The sequence below is a fragment of the Parasteatoda tepidariorum genome, chromosome 6 (assembly GCF_043381705.1).
Source record: "Parasteatoda tepidariorum isolate YZ-2023 chromosome 6, CAS_Ptep_4.0, whole genome shotgun sequence".
NCBI lineage: Eukaryota > Metazoa > Arthropoda > Arachnida > Araneae > Theridiidae > Parasteatoda > Parasteatoda tepidariorum.
Window position 1 is genome coordinate 41,988,290 of NC_092209.1, and position 23,944 is coordinate 42,012,233.

At 25.4% G+C, this 23,944-nt stretch overlaps 1 protein-coding gene across 1 annotated transcript; it reads right to left on the minus strand.

Annotated features, from left to right (window-relative positions):
- Positions 1–1,205: 1,205 nt before the first annotated feature.
- On the minus strand, positions 1,206–23,772 carry LOC107438968 (protein ILRUN). Its single transcript, XM_016051396.4, has 6 exons — positions 23,420–23,772; positions 15,469–15,623; positions 13,845–14,042; positions 10,664–10,807; positions 8,823–8,950; positions 1,206–6,770 (listed from the first exon to the last, which is right to left on the minus strand). Exons 1-6 carry the CDS (start codon positions 23,572–23,574, stop codon positions 6,684–6,686), a joined length of 867 nt encoding a protein of 288 aa, XP_015906882.1. The 5' UTR covers positions 23,575–23,772; the 3' UTR covers positions 1,206–6,683.
- Positions 23,773–23,944: the final 172 nt, after the last annotated feature.

Below are 23,944 nucleotides of genomic sequence, written 5' to 3' on the forward strand. Positions count from 1 at the left end.
AAAAGAGTGTCAATCTAGTAGGTAATAAAGCCTAGACTAGACTGAGAGTATGGTGATTGATCATCCCCACGCCCATAAAAAGGGGGAAGCAGAGACATTCGGTGAAACACCCCTGACACGATTTGAAAAAGCCAAAGGGAAGAGGAAAGAGGAAAATGGAATCAAAAGAATGGCAAAATACAGTCACTCGAAAAAATACTTTTTCGAGTGACTGTAAAAGAGAAGACAAGAAAAATAGAACTATACTACAGACAGAGATTTAATTAACACCAACAAGCTCTAAATCCATAACTGTAGTCTAGATTTTCCTTTACTTTTTTAGGGTAGTGTTCAAGTGTGTGACGAAGCCGCAATTTTAAAACTACTTAATAAAAATTAAAAAAAGGCATATTTAAAAAAACACCTCGAAAATGCAAAAAAAAAAAAAAAAAACATTTGCATGAAAGAAAGCTCAACATGGGTAACAATATCAAAATTCATTTCAGTTGATATTAGTTATTGAAATAATAATTGGCGTCACTTTATTGTATCTACTTTATTATGCAATATCCTTAAAGTACTGTGAATTAAATTTGAAAAATAGAAAGCTGTGAAATTATCGTCTACATTCTTGGATAGAAAATTTAACAAAATAAGTGTTTCAGCTTTAACGTTTAAAAAATGCGATTCCAATGTACAAGGAATTTTAAATCATTAGCAGTTAAAATAAAAACAAATGTACTATACTAAAATAAACAGGACTTAAATTACCTATTCAAAAATACTATTAGGACAAACAGTACTGTTTATATATTTACTATCATACAAATTTTCATAATTGCATAATTTGTCTGCCTTGACCTTCGGTAAACTAGGTTAGCACATTTTCATTTTATTTCAATTATAATATTTCTCCGAATTTTAAAACTTCATAACTGGTATAAAAATGATGCAGTTCCTATCTGCAGTACTGGACCTTATTTTAACAAACTGTATACAGATTTTTGTTTTAAGATTTAAAGGATTAAAAATTTATAAGTGACTTGTTTAAATTTTAATATATATTCAAAGATTTATTAATTCACATTTAAATTACATAAAATTATTGATACTTCATTTATAAATAAGGTTTAAGAAATAAAACTTTCATATAGCTAAAAATTTGTTTGATTTAGTCAATTCATTCTATGGCATCTTTTGAAAACTAGGAACAAATAGGCAAGAAACATTCTTTCACACTTTATTTTAAATTCTTTCAGAAAAGTAGTGCACAATTTTACAAAGCTTTAATAAATTACATTTCAAAGAGATAAAATTAAGACAATCAAACTCTAAATAATCGTATCTGATAAGCAACTATTTTAAAATATCTAAAATTTACTTGGAATTTAAGGATTTACTTTAATTACAAAAATTTATAAATATAGTACTTACAAATATCAAATGATAAACTAAAAACAAACCTTTAAAAAAATCTAAATATAAAGACCAATACACTTACTATTAGTTTAAATAAGTTTATTTCATATTCATAGCTATCACAGAAAAAATTCTTAGTTATACAACTGTCCTCTTTATAACAGCATCAAAAATAGTGAAAAACTTACATTCAATATTGTAGAAAAATGAATCTGTTCAGAGATAAGAATTTCAATAATTTTAAACAAGTATTATGAATAACAATCATTTAAAAACAATTAAATATGTAAACAAGCGCCTTATACTAATTAATTCATCAAAAACTTTCGTTAATTTTATGTTCCTGAAAACATCATTTTATTAATATGCGAACTTGAGAGGTTACTTATCAGTGCATTGTGCATTTTATTTTTTTACAAATTATTTTTATACTAAATTTATATTGAAATAAATTTTAATTTCAAATTAAAAATTTAGGATAAAAATGAGATGAAATGAAAATCTTTTAATTTTATTGGAAATGCGATACAGTAGAAAGCCATTTATTAGAACACCTATTAGTCAAATTGATCGAGGAACGTAGCCTATTCCAAAACAATTTTGTTAACAACTATTTTCATATTCTCTTACAGGGGTCGTAAACTTTCTTTTTTACTCTTGAAAAGGATATTTCTTCTCAGCTCAGGGTTTGTTCTGGTTCTGCCTAGTTTCAATGATAGGATGGTCTCTAACACTCAAAACGAAAAAAAATTTCCCTGACAGTTGCTTAATTTTTTTTAGAATTTCAATTGTTTTCATTCTGGTTTATCGGTAATGCCTTATGCACTTATTGCTTATTTAAAAAAAATACTTATACTTACCATTAGAGGTCAAAATAAATAAAAAATATTGCAAGCGCAATTTCCTGGGAAAAAATATTAAACTTTTAGAAACTTTAAATTCAAATTAATTCATTTTTCCAGCCATTTTGGGTATTTTAGTTAAATTCTCTGACATTTTAAGAATGATTCAATTCCCAGTCTTTTCCCAGTTCTGTGGCCATCCATTGTAGTGCAAAAAAGAAACTGCATTTTTAATGAAGGTCAATCTAAATGAAGATGTCTCAAAATGAGCTCTGATTGGTTAAGGGACTTCAAACTGTGTCCTGCAATCAGAGAAATTGGAGTAAATTGCCCTCATCAAGTGAAAATTCAGAATTTAAAAATTTGATCAAATCTGAATATTAAGATGAGTAAGCAGTTCGTCCTAAGCAATTCATCCAAGGGCTAGGCCTAAGTTTGGTTTAAGTGTGGAGCGAAGTTACTTGAAAAACATTGCCATAACCTTTTTTTTTTTTAAAGTGATTCATTGGTCCTGATTTTTTTTTTCTAACCAATAAATCGGCCTCCTGCTTTACTAATGACAAAATATAAGATAAATTTTATGCCTGAAACTGAAAAAGTGAAGATCAAAAACAAAAATAAAGCTTTAAGTCTACTTTGGTGCACTTTAAAAAAAAAAAAATCCATATTAAGATCTATATTTTTCTTTAACTAATAAACAGTGCTAAATTTCATAAGTGCAAAAAATAAAATTTTGCTTTCAAAATAACTGCTTACTACCATATACAAAAATGTTAAAAGTAGTGAATAGCTTACAAAGAGGGAAAAATGACATAAAATAGTTTAAAATATTTTTTTACAAATGTAATTTTTTAACAAACACATGCAACAAAAAATTCCACATTGACACTGATTCATTTAACAACCTAAACCAAAAGAAACAGTTTTCAACATTCTGGCAGATTATTGTAAGTACAAAACTAGGACAAAGACTATAATAAAAAATACTGAAATGATAACAAAGACCAGACAAATCCATACATTTGTGTGTCAATAGCTAGGCCTACAAATAAAAATTCCATGAGGAAAATAAAATGAGTTTAAACCTCACACACTATTCAAAGGATTCTCTAAATATAATTAAATTTCATCAGATGTCACCACTCCGTACTTATGCGAGCTGAAACACTGATGGTTAGGTTTTTACAATGTGATGTATGAACCATTCATACAACTCTTGTATGCATATATATAAAAGGTAAATTACGACTAACAAATTTTCAGTAAAGAGAACTTGATGTAAATGGCATAAAATTAGCTTGATATATTAATTATTGACTAACTGAACTTTTAGATTTTATAAGAAAGAAAAATAAAACTAATTTACAAGATATGGAAAAATCACTTTGTTTTAAATTTGAAGAGTTCAGTTGTGAAGTTATAATTTTTTAGATAGGAAATTTTAAAAGCATTTAAACACACACACAGAAAAATAATTTTGTAAATACTGAATAAAAATTGAAAAGTATTTAATTGGGTATAATATGAAAAAAACACAACTACTTCGATTTAGTAGGAACAACATATGACGCAATGCTAAACGAATGGAATTTAGTTGTTGTTTATTTAGTTATTGTTATTAGTAGTTGTTGTTATTTGTTTTAGTTGTTGTTGTTTATTTAGTTTCAATAACTTTTCTTTATAATGCAATAAAATCTGGCGAGCAGCTATTTAAACGATCGAACACTTCGTTTGTTTATTTGTGGCATGAAGTTAGGCTCGCAGAAAATGCCGTTCATGGGTTAAATTTAGTAGGAACAACACAACCTGTGACGTAGGCTATATTATACCCAATTATAGCATATTAAATTGTTTAACAAAAAATAATAAATTTACAAGTAATTTGAAGATTATTTAATGAATGTGAGCTTAAAGCATTAAAAGCAATTTATCTAAGAAAATAAACTATTTAGTTTATATTCAATAGAAATATGGTTTAATTGAAAATAGTCTATAGAATCTAAATATTTTTTAGCGTATGTTAAAATACATTAGCACAAACTAAGTTCAAAATTCGCCAATATTTATAATTTAATGCAAAAATAGGAATATTAAACTTTTTTGAATTAAAAAAATCAAACTTTTTTTTTAATAACCAACATAGAAAAAAAAACTCCTTTAAACTAAAACACAAAATATTTTAAACTAAATTTTTCCTTAAAAACCATGCAAGAACTCAAATTATTAAAATTCTATTTACAGTCTTTATCAAAGCACTCGGTCCAAATATGAATTAAATCAAAAGCCTATATTAATTAGCATTTTGAATAATTTTATCATAGCTTCACATTTTGGCACAACGCAATTTAAGTTGGAGATCTAAATCTTTAACTTTTTTTGAAGAATCAATAGATTGCCTGGAAATATTTTCTTGACTATTACAAAATTGACAAAAAATTTGTTCTTACAACATGAAAGTTAACAGGTAAGCAAACTTTGTAACTCATACACAATAGTTTCAAACAAACAATGGTTGGCCTTCTGATAGGAACAACAAGAATGTCCCATAGCATGAAATCCAAGACCATATCAAGTAAAAACTCAAGCATTCTCTTCACTACTGTACATTTTAATATACACAATTTTTAATATAAATCGTACTATATTTTATATCAACAAATTAAACAATATGATACATGATTTTAATATATCAAATACAATATTCAAAAATAAACTTTATTTTAATAAATGTTAAAAGGAAACCCTTACATAATGTTTAGTACAGTTCGAATTGTAAAACTGCTAATAGTTATGAAATTGGTTGCTGATGTGACAGTCACTAATAACAATAAATATGCTGAGACTTGACATACTCACCACTAAAAATAAATTTATTTTAACCTCTTGTTTATAGCTGGTCCAACAAGTAAACCAGAATAACATACTGTAGCACGTTAAGTGCCCGGTGCAAAAAGTTAAGAAAATCAAAAATTCATTTTATTCCTTTTTTCTAAAAAAATTAATTTTAATCTTAAAATGATCATTAGCATAAACATTATGATCATACTAAGTATGAAATAAACTAGCATCTTGATTATCTGAACTTCTTTCATTTCAATACTTTTCCTAACCAAAGCCATTTCTGGAGTTTTTTTTACAGGTAAACTTAACATTTTATTTCTTCTTTTTCAATAATATGCCATCCTAATTCACTTAAACAAAAATATTTTTCTTCTATATTTATTATTTACAACGTCATGAGTATTGCACTTCATGTACTCATATCTAAACAAAGTCTTGATAAGCAAAAAGATCTTACTTGTAGCGAACTGAAAAGCGTGGACAAGAAAAGATAAATTGGTTTGATTGAAATGCGGGATTAAATTAGCAAAAAAAATCTTGATTCTCAGTTTGTGACTAAAATTAGATTGAAAAATGATGTTACCTCTATTTAAACTTTTCAAAGTAGGTCTTTTCCTAATAACTTAAGAATAAAGCTGCTAACATAAAAAAATAAAACATAAATTTAAAAAATTATCTAGATGATTTTATTAAACACAAATTTCTTGCTAACAAATTGCACAATGTCTCAAAGACTTAAGACACATTAAATTTTAAGGATTTTACAGTCAATAAAATATAAAAACTATATTACACTTAAAAACTCTAAATGTAAAGTAACTGCAACGTTTTTATTTCATTTTTGCTTAACATTAAATAGATTAATATTATTAAATAAACAACTTTTGTGATTAACATCTTTTTTTATTAAGATTATTTTTGAATGCATACTTTTGTGATGCATAAAATATACTTACATTTAATAATAAAGAAACTGCATTTTAAAAAAATGGTATGTTAAAATAAAAGTAGCTACAAATTGATTACTATAAATGAAATTAACTACAATATTTAGAAGAAATACTTATTTAAATATTTAGAAAATTATTTAATAACTTAGAAAATTATTTAGACAATAATTTTCTAATAAAGATAATAATTTAGATAATAAGATGCTTCAAAGCAGAGGAGATTTTTGGTTAAAACAGAAAAAATTGGAAAATTCAACCAGTCTACAAGAAATTTTAGTAAAGTTAGTAGTTATGCTTTGAGTAATCAAGGTACTATGCTTTAAATGTCTAAGAAAAAGACTAACACAAAGAGAGTATGTTAGGAAATATTGCTCTGATAAGTTTTACTTGGCCCTTAAAATAATTTTTTTTAAAAGTGAATATGTAATGCAATAAGAAAACATAACAAATAAAAAAGTCCAATTCCATTAAAAGTGATTACAAAGTTTAATATTAACTTGATGAACTGCAATAAATAGAATGTAAGAGAACCAACAAAATATTAAAAGAGATATGCTTTTAAAATAAAATTCATTATGTCAATTTCAAGATAAGACTGAAAATTAAAGAAAAAACACACAAAATACAAATGTTTCAATTCAACATGAACAAATTAAGAAATCATTTCTTCATTAGATGATTCATTCTTTAAAAAATTCTGGGTAACATTTGGAGACCCAAGGAACTGCTGTGGTGATTCCTAAAATTAAAAATTAGGTATGAAACCAAGAAATAGTCTTCAAAAAAACATTTTAAATCAGGGAATAATAACGAAGAGTTTCTAGAAAAGTTTCCAAAAAAAGATAGACATTGTGGAAGTGAATTTAATATAGTTTATACAATCAATCCAGGTCCGGATGTTTAGGTCAGACAAAGAAATGATCTATTGCACTTGACTTTGTACCAGGTTTTCTGGATTGTTTAAAACATAAATTATCACAGATTTATAATCTTTAATTTGAATCTACGTATTATTATTCTTATTTCAATTGAATCAATCAGTATGAAAACAAGTATTCTTCAATTAATTATATGGAGTTCTCACGTTGTTGAATTGAATGTTTCAATTGTATTGCACTTATTTGAAAAATTAGAAAACTTTTATTTGCTAACACAATATTTAAGTTTAGTCCACAACTGCTGTATGTCGTTTCTTGGCCATTAGAAAATTATCATTTCAGTTCTGTCTTCACAGCAGAGAATTATACTGATCTCATGATATTGAACAATGCAATAGACTTTGAAAATGAGTATAATTCAAAATAAATGTTTTCAAGTGTATCCCTAAAAAAAAGAATTATTTTTTGACCATTTTAACCTACACATTAAATTCGTCCAACAAAAATTTATTCTGGCTACAAAGGGTTACAAACTATAATAATATAATATTATAAGCTATTTACTTATTATAATGTCATAAAATTCAACAAATTAGAGATTTTTAAAAGATTTATAATCACATTTTAATAAACACCTTTTTTAAATGTTAACAATTATTTTCGAAAAATTGGGCCATTTCATACTTTTAATTTTTACTTTTACTTTAAAAATACTAAATGCATTTAAAAATATGTAATTTTTGTTAGTTAAAAACATTTTTAAAAATTTATCACATCTCACAATAATTATTTCACTTAGCTCCAAAATACACGAAACATAATTTTTGGGTTGTAGTTCTTAAACTTTATGTGATTTGGGAAAAATTGCTGTGCAAATTATTTGTAGAACCATGCAAGATCCTAAAAAAAAATTCCCAAGTAATGAACAATTTTATTTATATAATTTCATTTATATCATTCTAAATTATAATTTAATTATCATAAAATTATAACAAACAAATTATTATTATTTCTTAATTAGGATTTTATTATAAAAGATTTTATCCACACAGCATATTTATTTTCCAAAATTGAAAAGATTGGATGGATTAAATTTATTGCCAAAGTTAAAGAAATAATAAAATATTATTTATAACATCGTCAATATGATCAGTTCTGAGTATCAGATTTTTGTGCTACATAAAATTCAATTGAACTTATTTAATTTGTCTTAATCCAGAGTTTTTTTTTATCAAACCTTAATTTACTTAAATTTGAAATCATAACTTATTCTATAACTATTAAAAGATAGGTTAAAAAACTGCATCAAACTCAATAATGATTAAGAAGTTTCAGCTTTCAACTTCAAGGAATCCCTTCACACAAATTATCCCTATCACATTAAAAAATAAGATTTTTTAAATGTTATCCACAAAGTGGACAATAAAAATTAAGTATAAACATTTAAAAAAATCAAAAATATATTAGCTATATCCCAAAGAGAATATGTTTCAAGCCCAACAGAATGCAATGTTTGCCCTGCTCTGATACCTAAATATTCATAATTTACAAGATTCTGCTTTTTTAAGAAGCTGAATTTATTTGAACCTGGGAATTAAAAAGTGAAACAGCACCTTTTATACTTGAGATAAAGTTCCAAGTGATTTTTTTTTTATCAAAAATAAAAATTACAAAAAAATATATAGTTAGAACTAAATTAGAGACATAACTTGCAAACACTAAAAGCATGTGTAATTAAAAGTGTAATTGTTTATTTTTAAGTAAAAATTATCTTCTCTTTCAAAGTGTGAGAAGGGCCATTTATTTTTGACTCTGAATGATTGATAAATTATTTTTTAACAAAAAACTTATATAGGAGTTTATCTAAAACTTAAATATTTACACTAAAATGTTTGGATAATAAACAAATATACCTGATGATCAGCCCTTAGTGATGGCGATGCTATACTATTTTGATGAGTATATGAATTATCCCCATTCGTAGATGAAAGATGTGGCATAACTTGAGAATCTGAAAGTGCTTCCATAGATGTAGGTACTTCTGAAAATTGATATTTATTTAAATTAAGCAAAAAGCAAATTATTCATTATAAAAAGTTTCAGAAAATCTCTAACAGCCCCTCACCTTTAAATCAAAAATAAATATAGAAAAACTACATAACTAGTATAAGTAATTTAAAATTGTTTTTCCAACTAGTTTTAATAGAGTTTGGAAGGAAAAAAATTTAACATTAAAATTCCAAAATGTAAAGAAATTAATTAAATATGTCTAAAGGTTTGAATTATCAACATTTTAAGTTTTCATTTACTTATTTATTTACTTTTTAATAAAATAATTTTTAACCTATGTTCAAAAAAATTTAATTCAAGGATTTATTAAAAGAAACGATGATAAAATTATCCACTTAATGGTTTAACTTTTTTGAAAAAGAATACATGTGAAAAGCCTCAAAGACTTTTTTTTTATTTAAAAATGCTACATATATATTTGTTCATAAGGCTACATATATTCTTGCTGCATAAATACTACATATATACCTACGCAAGCCGGCTGGCAAACAAAAACTAAGCATATATTTTAAGATGCTTCGGTTTTAATTAAAAGAAGAAAAAAAGAAAAATGATGTCACAGAAAATTAAGGGAATTTATTATATTTAATAAATAGTTAATTTACGAATTAATCACTATGATAAAGACGATCTCTTAAAATACAATATTTTACTGAAACATTCCACTGTCACCACTATTACCTTATAACTTTATATTACTTATGACCAAGACTTGCTTATTACTATTATAAAATATGCACTGTAATCAAACTCTCAGTATAATAATGGGCACTGAACTTGAGTTTTGACATTAAAAGCAGAAATTGATGTTCCCCTTTACAAAATTCAAATTTTAGAAAAGAACCCCTTCACAAAATTTAAATTTGTAAAAAATTATTTATCATCTAACGATGCAAAATTATGATGGATTTGTCAAGAATTGAATACATCAAACAGTGCTAACTCAAGTTCAATTATCATAATGACACTCTAAAAACATCAAAATTTGCAAAACCATGTGAAAAGGGCCTAAAAATGCTAAATAGCTTTTGAAAATATATCAGCAAATGACAGGAAATAATAGATGAACTATCACGAATCGAATGTGTTAGAAAATCGAAATTTGTACTTTTAACAACATTGTATTAATAATATTGGGATTTATGAAACCATGTGAAAAAGGCTGAAAAAAGTATAAATAACTCTTAAACAAACTATCATTAAATGATGTGAAATTACAATAGAATCGTCACGAATCAAACCTTTCAATAAACGATAGATCAAATTCGAAAATCGTAGTTGTTACGACAGATTAAATATATGAGAATTAATTTGAAAAACCTTGGGAAAGAGCCAAAATTTCGAAAACATTGTTGGAATATGGCAAAGGGGTCAGCATTGCACACTGGATGCTTTTACTTCTCAGACAAGTTGAGTGAATCTGAAGCTGGATTGTCCTGGTCTTTAAGCTTTCAACAAGGATAAAATCACAGTCCTTCTCAACAATAATTCAGCATCTTAACCACTTTGCCATAGCCAGGATTAAGGTTGTTGTCATTCGGAAAAAAATCTACAAACAGCTTTCTAATGTTTCGATACATTCCAAATTTAATTTTATCAGTTTCAATAGAATGTCACATAATATTTTCACTGTGGAGCTTTACAATCTAAACACATTTGAAAAAGATTCATATACATATGTTACCTCCAAATTTTGCATGGGATGAAAAAGGATTTTGAGACACTACTGATGTCCTTGGTGGAGATCCAAGATGATGAAAGGCATCCATCTGCTGAGTTATACTAAGTAAGCCACCTTCAGCCACGGTGACAATAACCCATATCACTTCTGCAAGTTACAAATAAAAGGGTTTATTATAATGTATCAGCATAACAGCACACCAAAAAAAACCAAAACTGAAAAATATGTGCACAAACAAAAAGTTTTAATTAATGTAAAATTGTGATATTTAAATGAACTATTTTATATTTGAACAATATAAAAACAAATTATTCTGACATCTTTTATTACAAGAGAAGTTTTTAATTTCACTAATTAAATTATATAAACACATTCATTTCCTATAAAAATTTTTATTCGTTCCAAATGTATATGCCCAAGCTAATTGGCCTATTACAATCCAATTATTAGCAAGATCATTATTATCACTTTGCCATGAGTCAGACTAAGAAGGTATTATTGAAATGAGCACATATACTTTAAGAATAACAAGAAAATATATAACTCATTACTTAGCCTAATATATTTCAAGCTGTTTGTAAATTACCATACTTTAAATATTCAGTATCGAGTATCCAGCTGAAATTACATGCCCTTGAAGAATCTAAGTTTTGCTGAAAATATGCATGCTTAAGATTGTTGCAATAATTCAAAAGCAAATATCAAAGTTTAAAAGATATTTCAATTCCAGCTTTTACTTTCTTTACTTTAAAAAAAAAATACAATTTATCAAAATCCAAGAAAGCCTTATTTCCAGAACATAAAAAATAAAGCAGAGAAAAGCTTAAATTCAAAGCAAAAAATGAACTAATTAGATGATAGTGAGCTAATAACATGAAAGGAAAAATAAATTAATTAAATCTAAGAATAAATTTGATAAATAAAGTCAGTAGTATTTACACTTCTAACTTTCTAACGTATAACTACTACATTTGTAACTATCTTGATAAAATCTTTAAAATATTAGATGCTAAAAACAGAAAGGTCAGCGTATTTTATGAACATGAATGAAATGCTAATAATGAAAAAAATCTTGATGAAGTACAAAAATACTACAAATGAGCTTGATGATTAAAATTGCTTGATAAAGGCTGTTTACTTTTAAAAAAATTTAAAACATTTACCTCAGATATTTAAACATATAATGATGAAAAGATGGGAAAAGTATGAACACTTTAAAATTTATACGTATGTGTATTCAAATACAATAATAAAAATAAATTTTGAAGTAGAAAAAAATTAACATATGAACTAAATGTTGCAACAAAGAGTGCAGATATACATTACATTATACATTAAATGCAGGTAATGATATACATTAAATGCAGATAACAAAACAATATTTTTATTAAATGGGCAAAGATTACTTGAAAAAAAATTTAAGAAAATAAATTCAAGAGATAAATTCAGAAAATAAATTCAATTTAAAATACTTTTGAAAACAGCTTTCAATGATTTACATGGGTAACTAGATTATTTTTGCTGACAAGGGGAAATATTCAAAATCAGTTAAAATATACTTAGTTACTATTTAACCTCTGAAATTCTAAAGAAATATGATACATTCAGAAGTAAAATTTAAATTATAATATAGCAAACTTTTTAACAGTTCATGCTCTTCCAGACAAGTTATTCAAAATAGGATATGGGACAAATAATATTAAGAACTATATACATAGGTTGAAACAGATTGAGAATTGAATGTATTGTAATACATTTAAATAGAGCAAATTGGTCAAAATCATACTAATAAACAAATTTTAAATAAATTGCAACTCATTTCATACTATATTAACTAAGTAAGGTTTAAAAATAGCACTTGATAATTAAGTAAATAAGACTGAAAAATGAAAGCAACAATGTTAAAGCTGCTCCTGCAACAAAATTATCAAAGTTGCACTTATTTGGTGAATATGTTAATGAACTTTCAATTTGAACCAGTAGTATCAAAAGGAAATTTAAATATGAACATAATAGTGCTCTTCTGCAACAATTCAATCAAAATTTGACTAATAAATAAAAACACAAATAAATTTCATCTCATAACAAACAATATTTATAAAAGAAAAAAGTAGCAGAATAAAATTAGCACTAAACAATTCATTATATTGAAAAATGAACATGACAATGTTATACTAATTTTCCTCATAACAAATTTATCGAAATTATACTAATAAAAATATATACAAAAAAACATAAAATAACAATTTATTCTAAATTCAAGTGAAATGAAATGGAATATGTCAATGTTGTCATGCTATGAATCAATCAAGATCATACTATTAAATACATGGGTAAATAAAGTGCAACTTCTTTAAAACAATATTTATAAAAGAAGAAATGAGCAGAATAAGATTAGCACTAAATAATTCATTACATTGAAAATGAATTGAAAATGAAACACAATAGTGTTAAACTAATAGTTCTCGCTATGATGGTCGAAACCATGCTAATAAAAACAATACACAAAATAACACTTAAATAACAATTAATAACTAATTCAAGTGACATGAATTGAAAAACGAATAAAATTTTCTCCCGACATGAATCAATCAAAATCACGCTAATAAATAAAAAGGTAAATAAATTGCAACTTCTTTCAAATACTATTTGAAAAGAAATAACCAGAATAAGATTTTACAGAACTTAGCCCAAAGTTGTTATATTGAAATAAATAGAAAAACAAATGCAACAATGTTATGATGGGGGGAGTGACACCCATTTTGTACTTAAATTATGAATGAATAAAAACTAGCTTAAGTAAGATTATTGATCTCAAATCCATGATGAACTGGCAGTTACTTAGATTTTGCACCATTTTTTTCAATGAAAATCATGACTTTCTATGACAAATTTCATGCATTGTTGAAATCGATTGCTTTCTAGGATCGCACATATCCAGAAGAGAGATAAAGTGTCATACAATGGAACTTAGCAATACCTCATTTGGATCTTTGATTTCAAAAAATGAGCATCACGTATCTGAAAACTTAGGAATTTTAATGAGAAAATGTAATATAATTTAGAAAGCTAGAAAAATAATTATGACAACTTCAGATTAAAATATATGCTATAAGCTTGGAAAAGAACAAAGGAAAGATATTTATAACAAATAATTCAACTTTCAATAGAAGAAATTACTTGCCTCCAAAAAACTGTCCTGTAGCAGTACTCATTCTCCATTGCCCTTGATACATTCCAGGTGCTTGAGGACTTGTCATTTGAACAGATACATCTGTCAGTTCATGAGGTCCTAATGCCTCAACTAAAACTCTCTCTGTGAGACCCATTTGATCACCAGATGTAAAGCGTAAACAGCATCCTGGAGGCCATCGCTCATCACCTTTAGTTAAATGAAATATTTATTTATTTAATATTTACTTAATAAAATATTTATTTATTTATTCTTTAAATGAATGAAGAAAAAAATTGTTACAATCAGCGGAAAAAAAACGAAAGAAAAAATAACTAAGTAATCCTTAATCAAATGAACAGATTTCATGCAATTATTCCAAAGAATTTCTGGAACTGGAAAGTGATATATTTTATTGAAAAAATTTAAATACATCAGAATATTAATTCGTATAATTTTTTTATGAAATTAGAATTAATTTTGAAAATTAATTACAGCAGTTAAAATTTATAAACAAATTGATTTTATAATGCTTGAAATGCATATCTAAAAAACGAGTGTTATATCCGAAAAATTGAAGCATTTTAATCTAAAATTAATACTGGATGTTCTGAGAGTGAATCATACTCCTTACATTTTACAATAAAAATCAGGTGCATAAAACTTAATTTACATGTTTTGGTCTTTAATTTTTTTCAAACATAATTCCAATTAAGTAAATTTTTTTGGCAACCAAATATAATCAGGGTTAACTGCGGTTTCCTGAACAAAAAATGAAATTTTCAAGAAAAAAGTATGTAAAAGGAAAAATATATTAATCGATTGAGGTTAATTTCTGCTTTATCATAAAATTATAAATTTCATTTTAATTTCCAGAAATAAAGAATTGTTATATGTCTTATTTTATGAAATTTTAAAACTTACATTAAGTATAAATGAATAAATTATTAAAATTGTAAGCTTTATTGTTTAAAGGAAATAAAAATATCTCAATTCTTGACAGACATTTGGACCATTCCTAAGTAATAAAAGAAAAAGAAAAAAATAGATTCAGGAAAATGATACAAAAATTAATATTTTTTGATTATCTGTGTGAACATCGAATTTAAATGTTATGTTCTGAACTATAAGTAGGCTATTTACAGAACTAACTTTTTTTTCCTCTTAATCCATAGAATTGGTATTGCCAACATTTTAAAATCAAGTTAACTTGTTAAATTTGAAATACGGAAAATGAAATGCAATATGTAAATTTTTATTGCAAGAATAAGAATCATAGTGTGTAATTTATAATTTGGATGGCTAAGAATCACGATGTGCAGTTTTTAAATTAAAAGAATACAACTCGCAATTAAAGATTTAAAAATTGCGTTAATATGAATTGCAATCATTAATTTTTTTAATTGCTTCAAAAAAATCGCATGAGAGATCTTTAAGTCACGCAAATATGAATCATGATGTGTGAATTTTTATACGACTGAGTATAAATCACAATATGTAATTAATTGATTTTGCACATCACTTACAAGTTAACATGAAAATCCACTACTAATCAAAACCGGGAAATTCCTTAACCGTTAGTGAAGGGGAAAAAAAGGGCGCAAATACATAACAAATAATATCCCTACTAACTTACTAGGATTTTGAATCTTCCAAGTTTTTACAAATTTCATATTAGGTGGAACTGCTTCTCCTTCACCAATGGTGACATCTCTAACAAATGCCATTCTGGGTAACTTATCCTTTGGTGAATCAAAGTCAAAATATGAACAAACGGCAGCTTGTAAATTCCTGGAATGTTAAATAATATAGTTAGTAATTTCTAGCAAAACACTGAATCATTAAATGCAACTGTATAGAATGTGTTTATAACAGGGTTTGCTCTTGTTTATAACAGGGATTTAAATCAGCTTGATTTAAATTAAATGATTTTTTTAAAATAATCAATGATTTAAATCAACTGATTTTATATATATATATATATATATATATATATATTGATTTAAAAAGTAAAAAAACAGTGTTTTAAATCATTTATACTTTTTTTATTTTTATTTTCTTAGTTTTAAAATTTATTTTAAATAAATTGCTGCATTATTAATTGTAGTTAACAAAATTACTTTCTTTCTTGGTGTGTGTTAAATTCCAACACATTTGGAATAACATTTTTAAAAATCTTTTGATTGCTGAGATTGAAAGTACTGATTAAAGTAAACATTTAATGCTGTCTAATATTGACTTGCATAGCTGTAGAAAGTAATTAATAAACATGAATTTTTTTCACAAAAAAATACAAATAATGCTAATTAAAATTCTACCTTTTGATTGAAAAAGAATTAAAATCTACATTACATTTTATTGGTGGAAAATGCATATTTCTAAAGCTTGAAGTTACATTAAAAAGAAATTACCTTAATATGCCAAACATAGAAAGGAAAAAAATGCTGATGAATTCAGATATTTTTTTTCTGATATAGTGTCATTCTATTAAATTAAATAACCCAGAATTAGTGTGCTGTCTCTTTTATCAATAAGTATTTTTTTCTCATAATATGTTTATAGTATCTTTGACATATTTTCTATAAAGAAATTTTGTGAAAAAAATTCCAATGAGTACATAGATTTTTTTTAAAAATTTTTTAGCTTAACTTATCGATTTTGATATCGAATTAAAAATGAATATTTTAATATAAAATTATATAGATTAAATATTTATTTATTTTTTGAAACAAAATCTGTTACATTTATTTTGTCATTTTAAAGAGAAAAAAAAAAAGAATTCACAATTTTAAATTAAAATTATGAATTGCTAATTGAAACTTTGTTTTAATAGTTAAAGTATTCTTTACACTCTCTATTTCATCTAGTCTTTAAATTTCAATTATGCATTTGCTTCAAAATGGTTGCTATGCATTCAAAGTTATGCATTATAATAAAAAAATTTTATAGGTAGCTACAGCTTCTTAAATATTGTCTAATATAGTTTTAATATTAATTTAATTTTGATTAAACATTTATAAAGTTTTTTTAATCATAAATCAAAGTTCTTACAGTGCATTTGAATAAAAATCAAAAACATCCAATTTAAATAAAATAAAAATAAAAATTTTATAAATCAAAAAAAATCATGAATTTTGGTTTACATCAGGCATAAATTAAAGAACAAGTAAAACAAGTGAAATAAAATTACTTGAGAAACAATTATACGAAGCCTAATTTTGGTCCAGGAAATTTTTTAACTATATATTTTTATTGAAATGACGTCTCATAGAGTGAAAAATATCAAATTCAGAGTAATAAATTATAAAATAAAATAAACATTCAGAATTTTTTTAAAATTATTATTATTGCTGAGCGACACAAGACAGACATAAGAAGAAACCTGGAATTAAAAAAAAAATTTACAAACACTTTTTTAAACTTTCAACGAGAGAACTGATATATTTTAATACAAGTAGATCAAAAGGTCGCCCTGCTTCAACAAATGTTAAAATTATTTTACACTAGAATGTTATTAGTTAGCAAATTTTCATCTAACAAGATAATCTTTCATCTAACACTGCATGAAGTTAAAACTATTTTTAAGCAATGTAAATATGAAGGACTTAGGCAGCAAAACTGGACATAGAAACCTCAACTTAGTTGAAAAAAAAGAAGAAAAAAAAAAAACACTGCAAAAATTTATTAGTGAATGATTCTTCAATAAACTATAACGAAAAATCAAAACCATCAGTTCTTTAACTCAGAATTTTTTTTTTAACTTTTCTAGACAGATATTATTTTATTCTCAAGTCCTTGAATTCATGACATATATTTTATTATAAAATTTTCAATTCTTTTTCTCCATGTACAGTACGCAAAACTAAAAAAGATATCACTCATAATAACTTTAGTTTTAATGATCCGATTTTTACATATTAAATGTCAATTCTAATGGTTCAAGGGAGTGACCTCCAATATGCTAATTAATTAGTACTAACTATTAATCAAGTTACAAAATCAGACACAAAAATGTACTTTCTCTGAATATTCATAGATTATTTTTACATATTTGGATTCCTAATCCTCTAAATATAGGGGTAGACGAAATTTCGAAAAAATTAGGCAAATAAATTTGGATGCTAGAAAGCTATATATATTTGGCATTATCCCCCAAAAATAGTAAAATAATATCGCTGTAGCAGGAAGCGAACTTTAAGATAATCTTAAACGACTATGTGGTCGACAAGAAATATTTGTCGATCACAAAGTTCTGAGAAATCCATTGCTAAGCAATAGATGATTTACTGCAATTTTAATAATGGATGTATCTATTATATTCTCTTAGTCAAAATTTTAAATGCCTGGTTTATCTGATGCAACTGAAGTCGACAATGTATTAAATTTATCCCTTAAGATTCCAAAAATGCACAACAGCAATAGATGATTTACCACACTCTTGATAGTGGACTCATCCACTATGTTCCTTTAGTTAGTCAAAATTTTAAAGCGTGTTTGTTTTGTCCGATGAAACCGAGAATGAATATGTTGTTAACCAAGGTTGGATTGACAACATATTCATTCTCGGTTTCATTGCAAGCTAAACACAGTTTTTCTACATTTGTTTTTCACTTTTATTTTCCATTTTTCTTTAGATACAGATTTTTTCAGGTTACTTTTGTTTTTCTCATTCACGTCTGGCAAATCTTGAGAATGGATCCCTATTTTTTAGTGCATGAAACTTTTGTTTAAAAAAAAATGAACATGGTAATAAAAATTGCAAACATGGTTGCAAAAAAAATAGGTTTTTTCAGAAGAAACCCAACCCACTGAGTTTCATTGTTTTTTTCAAGGTTTAATTAGGATTTTTTTTCTGACAATAAGTTTTTCATCATTTCAAGATTTGATTCATCAAAAAAATGATTAGTTTTTCACCATTTTTTTATTCTTTAAAGTCTTAGATAAATCTTACTGCATTAATATATGGGTGATTCTTTTTAAACATGACAATTCGGGCCAAAAAAAAATTTCAAATTTAAAGTCTTCAAAATAATCTAAATTATTTTTTTGTATTACTTCTTTAGATACACTTATTAATATCTTACAGACAGCAGTGTAGTTTACTGACATTTGCTTGAGAAAAAAAATAAAATAGAAATTCACCATATCTTGAATGCCAGGAAAATGACATACAGAAGTTTAAAAAACAGTCATTTTAAGTAAATAGTAAGTAACTCAACTTAAGCCTTTATGTTAGATAGACCCTAAATTGCTTAATTCTTTTTATCCACAGTAGAAAGAATCAAAATTTTTTTTGTAGCTGATATGAAAAGAATAAAATTGTGTATAATAATCAATCATTAAATAAATAACTTTGATTACATCCAAACATATTACAATCATACATAAACTTGGTATTATGTTAATATTTGCTTTCCCTCCTTACAGTATTAGTAGTTAAAAAAAAATTCTGGTAACACTTCAATGTCCTGGCATTCATAAGCCAGGAAAATGACAAATTCACCATTTTATTTTGGCCTATGGCGACCTAGATATTCTGCAGAAAACAACAAAATTACTTAAAATAACTCAGATAAATCTATGTAGTTTATGTTATTAATGATTTCGAGAAGTCAGGAAAATGACAACCCAAAAACCTACTCACCTTGAAAAAATTTTTGAAATAGATTTTGAACCAGAAAATTGGTTTTTTATTCATGCAACAAGACATGTTCATATAGGACAGTATCTAATCAATCTATTAACATAAGATATTGATTTCTGGCCCTATCTATATTGGTTATAAACCACTAAAAAAAAGTAGCCACGAAAATGAGATTTTCTTGTGACAAACAAATTCTTGACAGAATTTTTTTTTTTAAACGATGTTTTTGTAAATAATACCCTCTGCGTATATTTTTGAAATGCTTACACTGGTTAAGAAAAAAAAAATAATTAGATACTGAAAAATTTATGGGAAGTTTTGAAGCTAGTTATTATTGGAAACATTGTTTGTGACATGCCAGAAACATAAAATTTTGAAGTTCAATTAAATTTTTTAACTATACAAAACAGTCAATGCTAGCGCAAAGTCATTTTAAAATGCTAACAGCAATGCTATTTATTAATTTTTTTTAAAAAAAAGTTCTTATAGTATTATAAGATCTTGGAGCAAGGGACAGTGAATTGTCCTATTTCCTGAGAATCACCCATATACCATTAATTTAATTAATAATCAAGCCATTAATAACCATAACTTTAACCACATTTTATTACAAATGTCATTAATGTTGATAAATTAGAACTAATTATTTTAAAGTTAGTAGTAGAGTCTAATTATTTGTAGAATTTTAATTATAGTAGAATTATGAAAAACTACTAAATGTTCAATTGAAGAAATAAATTATTTATTTTAATTCAAATGAAAGACATTAATTTTTAACATGAAATATATATGCAATGTTGCATTACAATACTTTTCCAACTATGTTATTGCGTCCTATGTTACATACACTGAAACAGGGCTTCTAGAATAATCTCTAGAATTTCAACATCAAAAAATCAGAATAAGAATCCAAAAACAAGAATCCATTAGAACAAGAATCCAAAAACAAGTATTTCCCCAATTAGTAGGTATGAGGTGTCCTATTTTAAAAATATCATTGTAGAGGAAATATTATTCAAAAAATACTTCAACATCTTATTGAATTGAAACTCTAAACATTATATCTTGTTATAAAATTAGTTTAAATTATTTTGTGAATTAATATCTCAAATTTTGTGAAAATTTTTTGCAATTTCCAATTAGTGTTTTTAACAAGATTAATTAAAAATTTCAAAGCACAGAATATAGAAGTAATGGAAATTTAAATATTTCTATGCTAGTAGCTGTATTTTAACTTATTATAAAATATAAACAATTGAAAAATCGATTGGGTAAAATCATAACCCTGACTTCTGGACAGATACCAAGATTGAAATATCCCCCAAATAGTAGGTATTATTAAATAAAGTGTATTTAATAATATCCCATTCACTATTTTCAAATCTTTATTCTTAAAGAATCTAGTTTGACCACATATTAATTTCCCTAGTCAGATTCTCAGTTCACCTATGCATTTCAATGAATGCTATTTCAATTAAAAAAATTATAACATACAATAGAGTAGTAAGCACAATTCTAGTTTATGATAATTTACATTAGAAATGAAAGATTTTTATTAAAAAATTTATTTAGCTCTGAATCTTTTGTTTACATAAAAAATGAAGGAAGACATTACCAGTAAAAAAAAGAAAAATCTCAATTCTTCATGTAGAGGGAAAAAGTTTGAATAGCTGTTAACAGGGTTGGAGTTTTTGCCAGCAAAAAGGGGTTTTTGCCAGGACAGTGGCAAAAACCGGCAAAAACTGGTAAAAACCGGCAAAAACCAAATTATCTAAATTGCTGATTAAATATTATTACAAAATACTTGAAACAAATTTAAATCAATCGTAAGGAATAATAATTTTGACACATTACATGAAAAATTATTTTTAACATATTAATAAATATACCTAAGGGTAATAATTTTTAAAAGATTGAAAGTTTTTGATCTCTTTTCATTTTAGAATCCTAAAATAAATGTTTTTTTACAAATAAATATTATTATTTGTATAATACTATTATTTATTATAAAAAATTATTATTTGTACAATAATTAACTACACATGTTGATAGATATTTTATGCTTTAAATTATATTTGTATTAATTTAAAATAAGTTCATTTCACTGGAAAAAAGAGAATAATCACAAATTTTCCAATCAATAATGTTTTAAACTACTAAAATGATACATTATCATTTAATTATGGAATAATAGTTTTGTTAATTTTTTTGTAATTATTTATATTCATAGTATATATTTCAATTTTAGGAATAATTTTGTATCAAAAATGTGTTTTTGTCCTCTCATCTTGGAAAATATAGGTTTTTGCCAGGACGGTTTTTACCGGTATTTACCATGGTTTTTTCCACCTGCGGCAAAATCTTGCCAACCCTGGCTGTTAACATGTTTCACTAACTCTGTGCTACAGAATTTGTCTCCTATTTTAAATGTTTGCCCCATTAATTGAGTGAGTTAATGAAATATCCACAGAAGTTAGCCAATTTTAGTAAAAATGAGTCCAGCAATTATTATGAATATGGTGTTTTTATTCTGAAATATTTTTGTTACAATATTTATGTTTAAAGTTTTCAGAACAAAGTTTCATAAAATGTAAATATTTAATTAAATAAGTTAACATATAAAATAAAGATCTTAATGTAAGCAAAAGCATATGTTTATATTTAATTAAATAAGCTATTACGAATTGATGCAGTTCTTAATGTAAACACAAGAATTATTATTCCTTTTCTTTTAATTAAGCATAAGTAGTTATATCATAAAATATAACAATAAGTTCAAAAAATATTTGCTAATGAGTAGAGCAAGTGAATTCAGCTTTAAAACCTAAAATTTTAACAGTGGTGATAAAAGTTCAAAATCTGTTAAAAATATGGTTCAAAGAACAGTCGAGTATACGGTTTTCTTGTTATAGTTGATAATATAACAAGAAAACATGATTTTTAAAAAAGATAAAAAATTTTCTCAGCAACAATTAAATATTGCTAAAAATCATGGAAATTTTTTTTTAATTAGAATGTAGAGTACCCCTTACATTGTGCACTGCACTTTGCTGACTTAACAATACACAAAATGTTCCATTTTTCTATAATTTCTCTGTCAAGTGTCAATCTCTTATTATTAGAAAACTCCACTTCTCTGTAATTTTCCCTATTTTCTAATGGCATGAACTACTAAATAAGAGTTTCATTTAATCTAATAATGTAAAGCCTCATGAAGAGTAATAAATAATAAATAAAAAACATTGGAATTATTTTAACTTTATTATTCATCATTCAGATTACATGATTTGGTAGTGTTGATTGATTCTATTTTATTTTCTTATCGAACTAAGAACAGGTATTCAACTAATTGTTACTATAACAAGAAATTATGGCTTTCAAAAAGGGCACTATTTTCACCTTGGCAAGAATTAAATATTGCTAGAAATAATCAAAATGGAAGAGATTTCTATTAGAGTATAGAATCGAGTGCCACTTATATTGAGCACTGCACCTTAGAGCTTTTACTGAGTACAAAATCTTTCATTTTCCAATTATTTATATTGATATCTTAATAAAAAATTTTAACTTAGTAGTCCATTTTTCTGTATGTACATGAAAAAAATATCGGCAAAATAGGAGGGGCACTCAATTGCTAATTTTTCTCGAAATATCAATTAAATATTTATATAAGACAAAAAATATTTAAAATAAGGTATTAGACTATCGTTTGAGTGGTACGCAGAACAACTCATTCATAAAAGAAAAGAAGAAACATAATTCAAAAATTAAAAAATATGAAAAAATAGAGTAATTATAATGCAAAAATAAATGTATTTTTAAAAAACTATTTAGGCAAAATTTAATCTATTCACAAAACAAATTAATTTTTAATTTTACGCAAAAAAAGAAAACAAAATTATGCGAATTTAATTTGTTAAAAGATGCATTCATTGAAACAAACCAATTATTCATGTCCAGAAAGAAAGCACATCCAGCAGGATTCAATTGATCTCCTAAAAGTTTTTGAAGCTGCGAAATGAGGACTTCTCTATCTGTTGTTCCCAAGCAGCTGAATTGCTGCAATAGACCAGCATCAAGATCTCTGTCGATGTCCATTTTTAATAATTTAGCTTAACGCATAAATACATTCACTAAATTCTTGATTTAAGATGACGATCTAAATGTAAGTTTTTTAAAGCATATCTAAAGTCAGAAAAAAAAGCAAATTTTCATTTTGTTATATTTCTAAAGGCTAAAAATAAATGACGTCAACATGCAATCACAAATTTTACCAACACAGCTGATTCGTTGCCAGATATATTTTGTGAACGACTTATGTAAACAGAAACTAACACTTTTCTATCTAAAACTATTATTGACATTTGCTAATGATTAATATATAGTTTCTTTATATGCGATTAATATTATTTTTCTTATCATTCTTATTTATTTTATGCAATTAATATAATTCCTATTGATTCACACG

Bases quoted from the DNA above. Each gene is read 5' to 3' on its own strand.
- LOC107438968 (XM_016051396.4), bottom strand. From the start codon at position 23,574: ATGGACATCGACAGAGATCTTGATGCTGGTCTATTGCAGCAATTCAGC. The intron at 14,043-15,468 runs GTAAGTTAGTAG...ATTTAACTAAAG, and splicing joins TTGGAAGATTCAAAATCCTA to GTGATGAGCGATGGCCTCCA. The intron at 10,808-13,844 runs GCAAGTAATTTC...TGTAACTTGCAG, and splicing joins TACAGGACAGTTTTTTGGAG to AAGTGATATGGGTTATTGTC.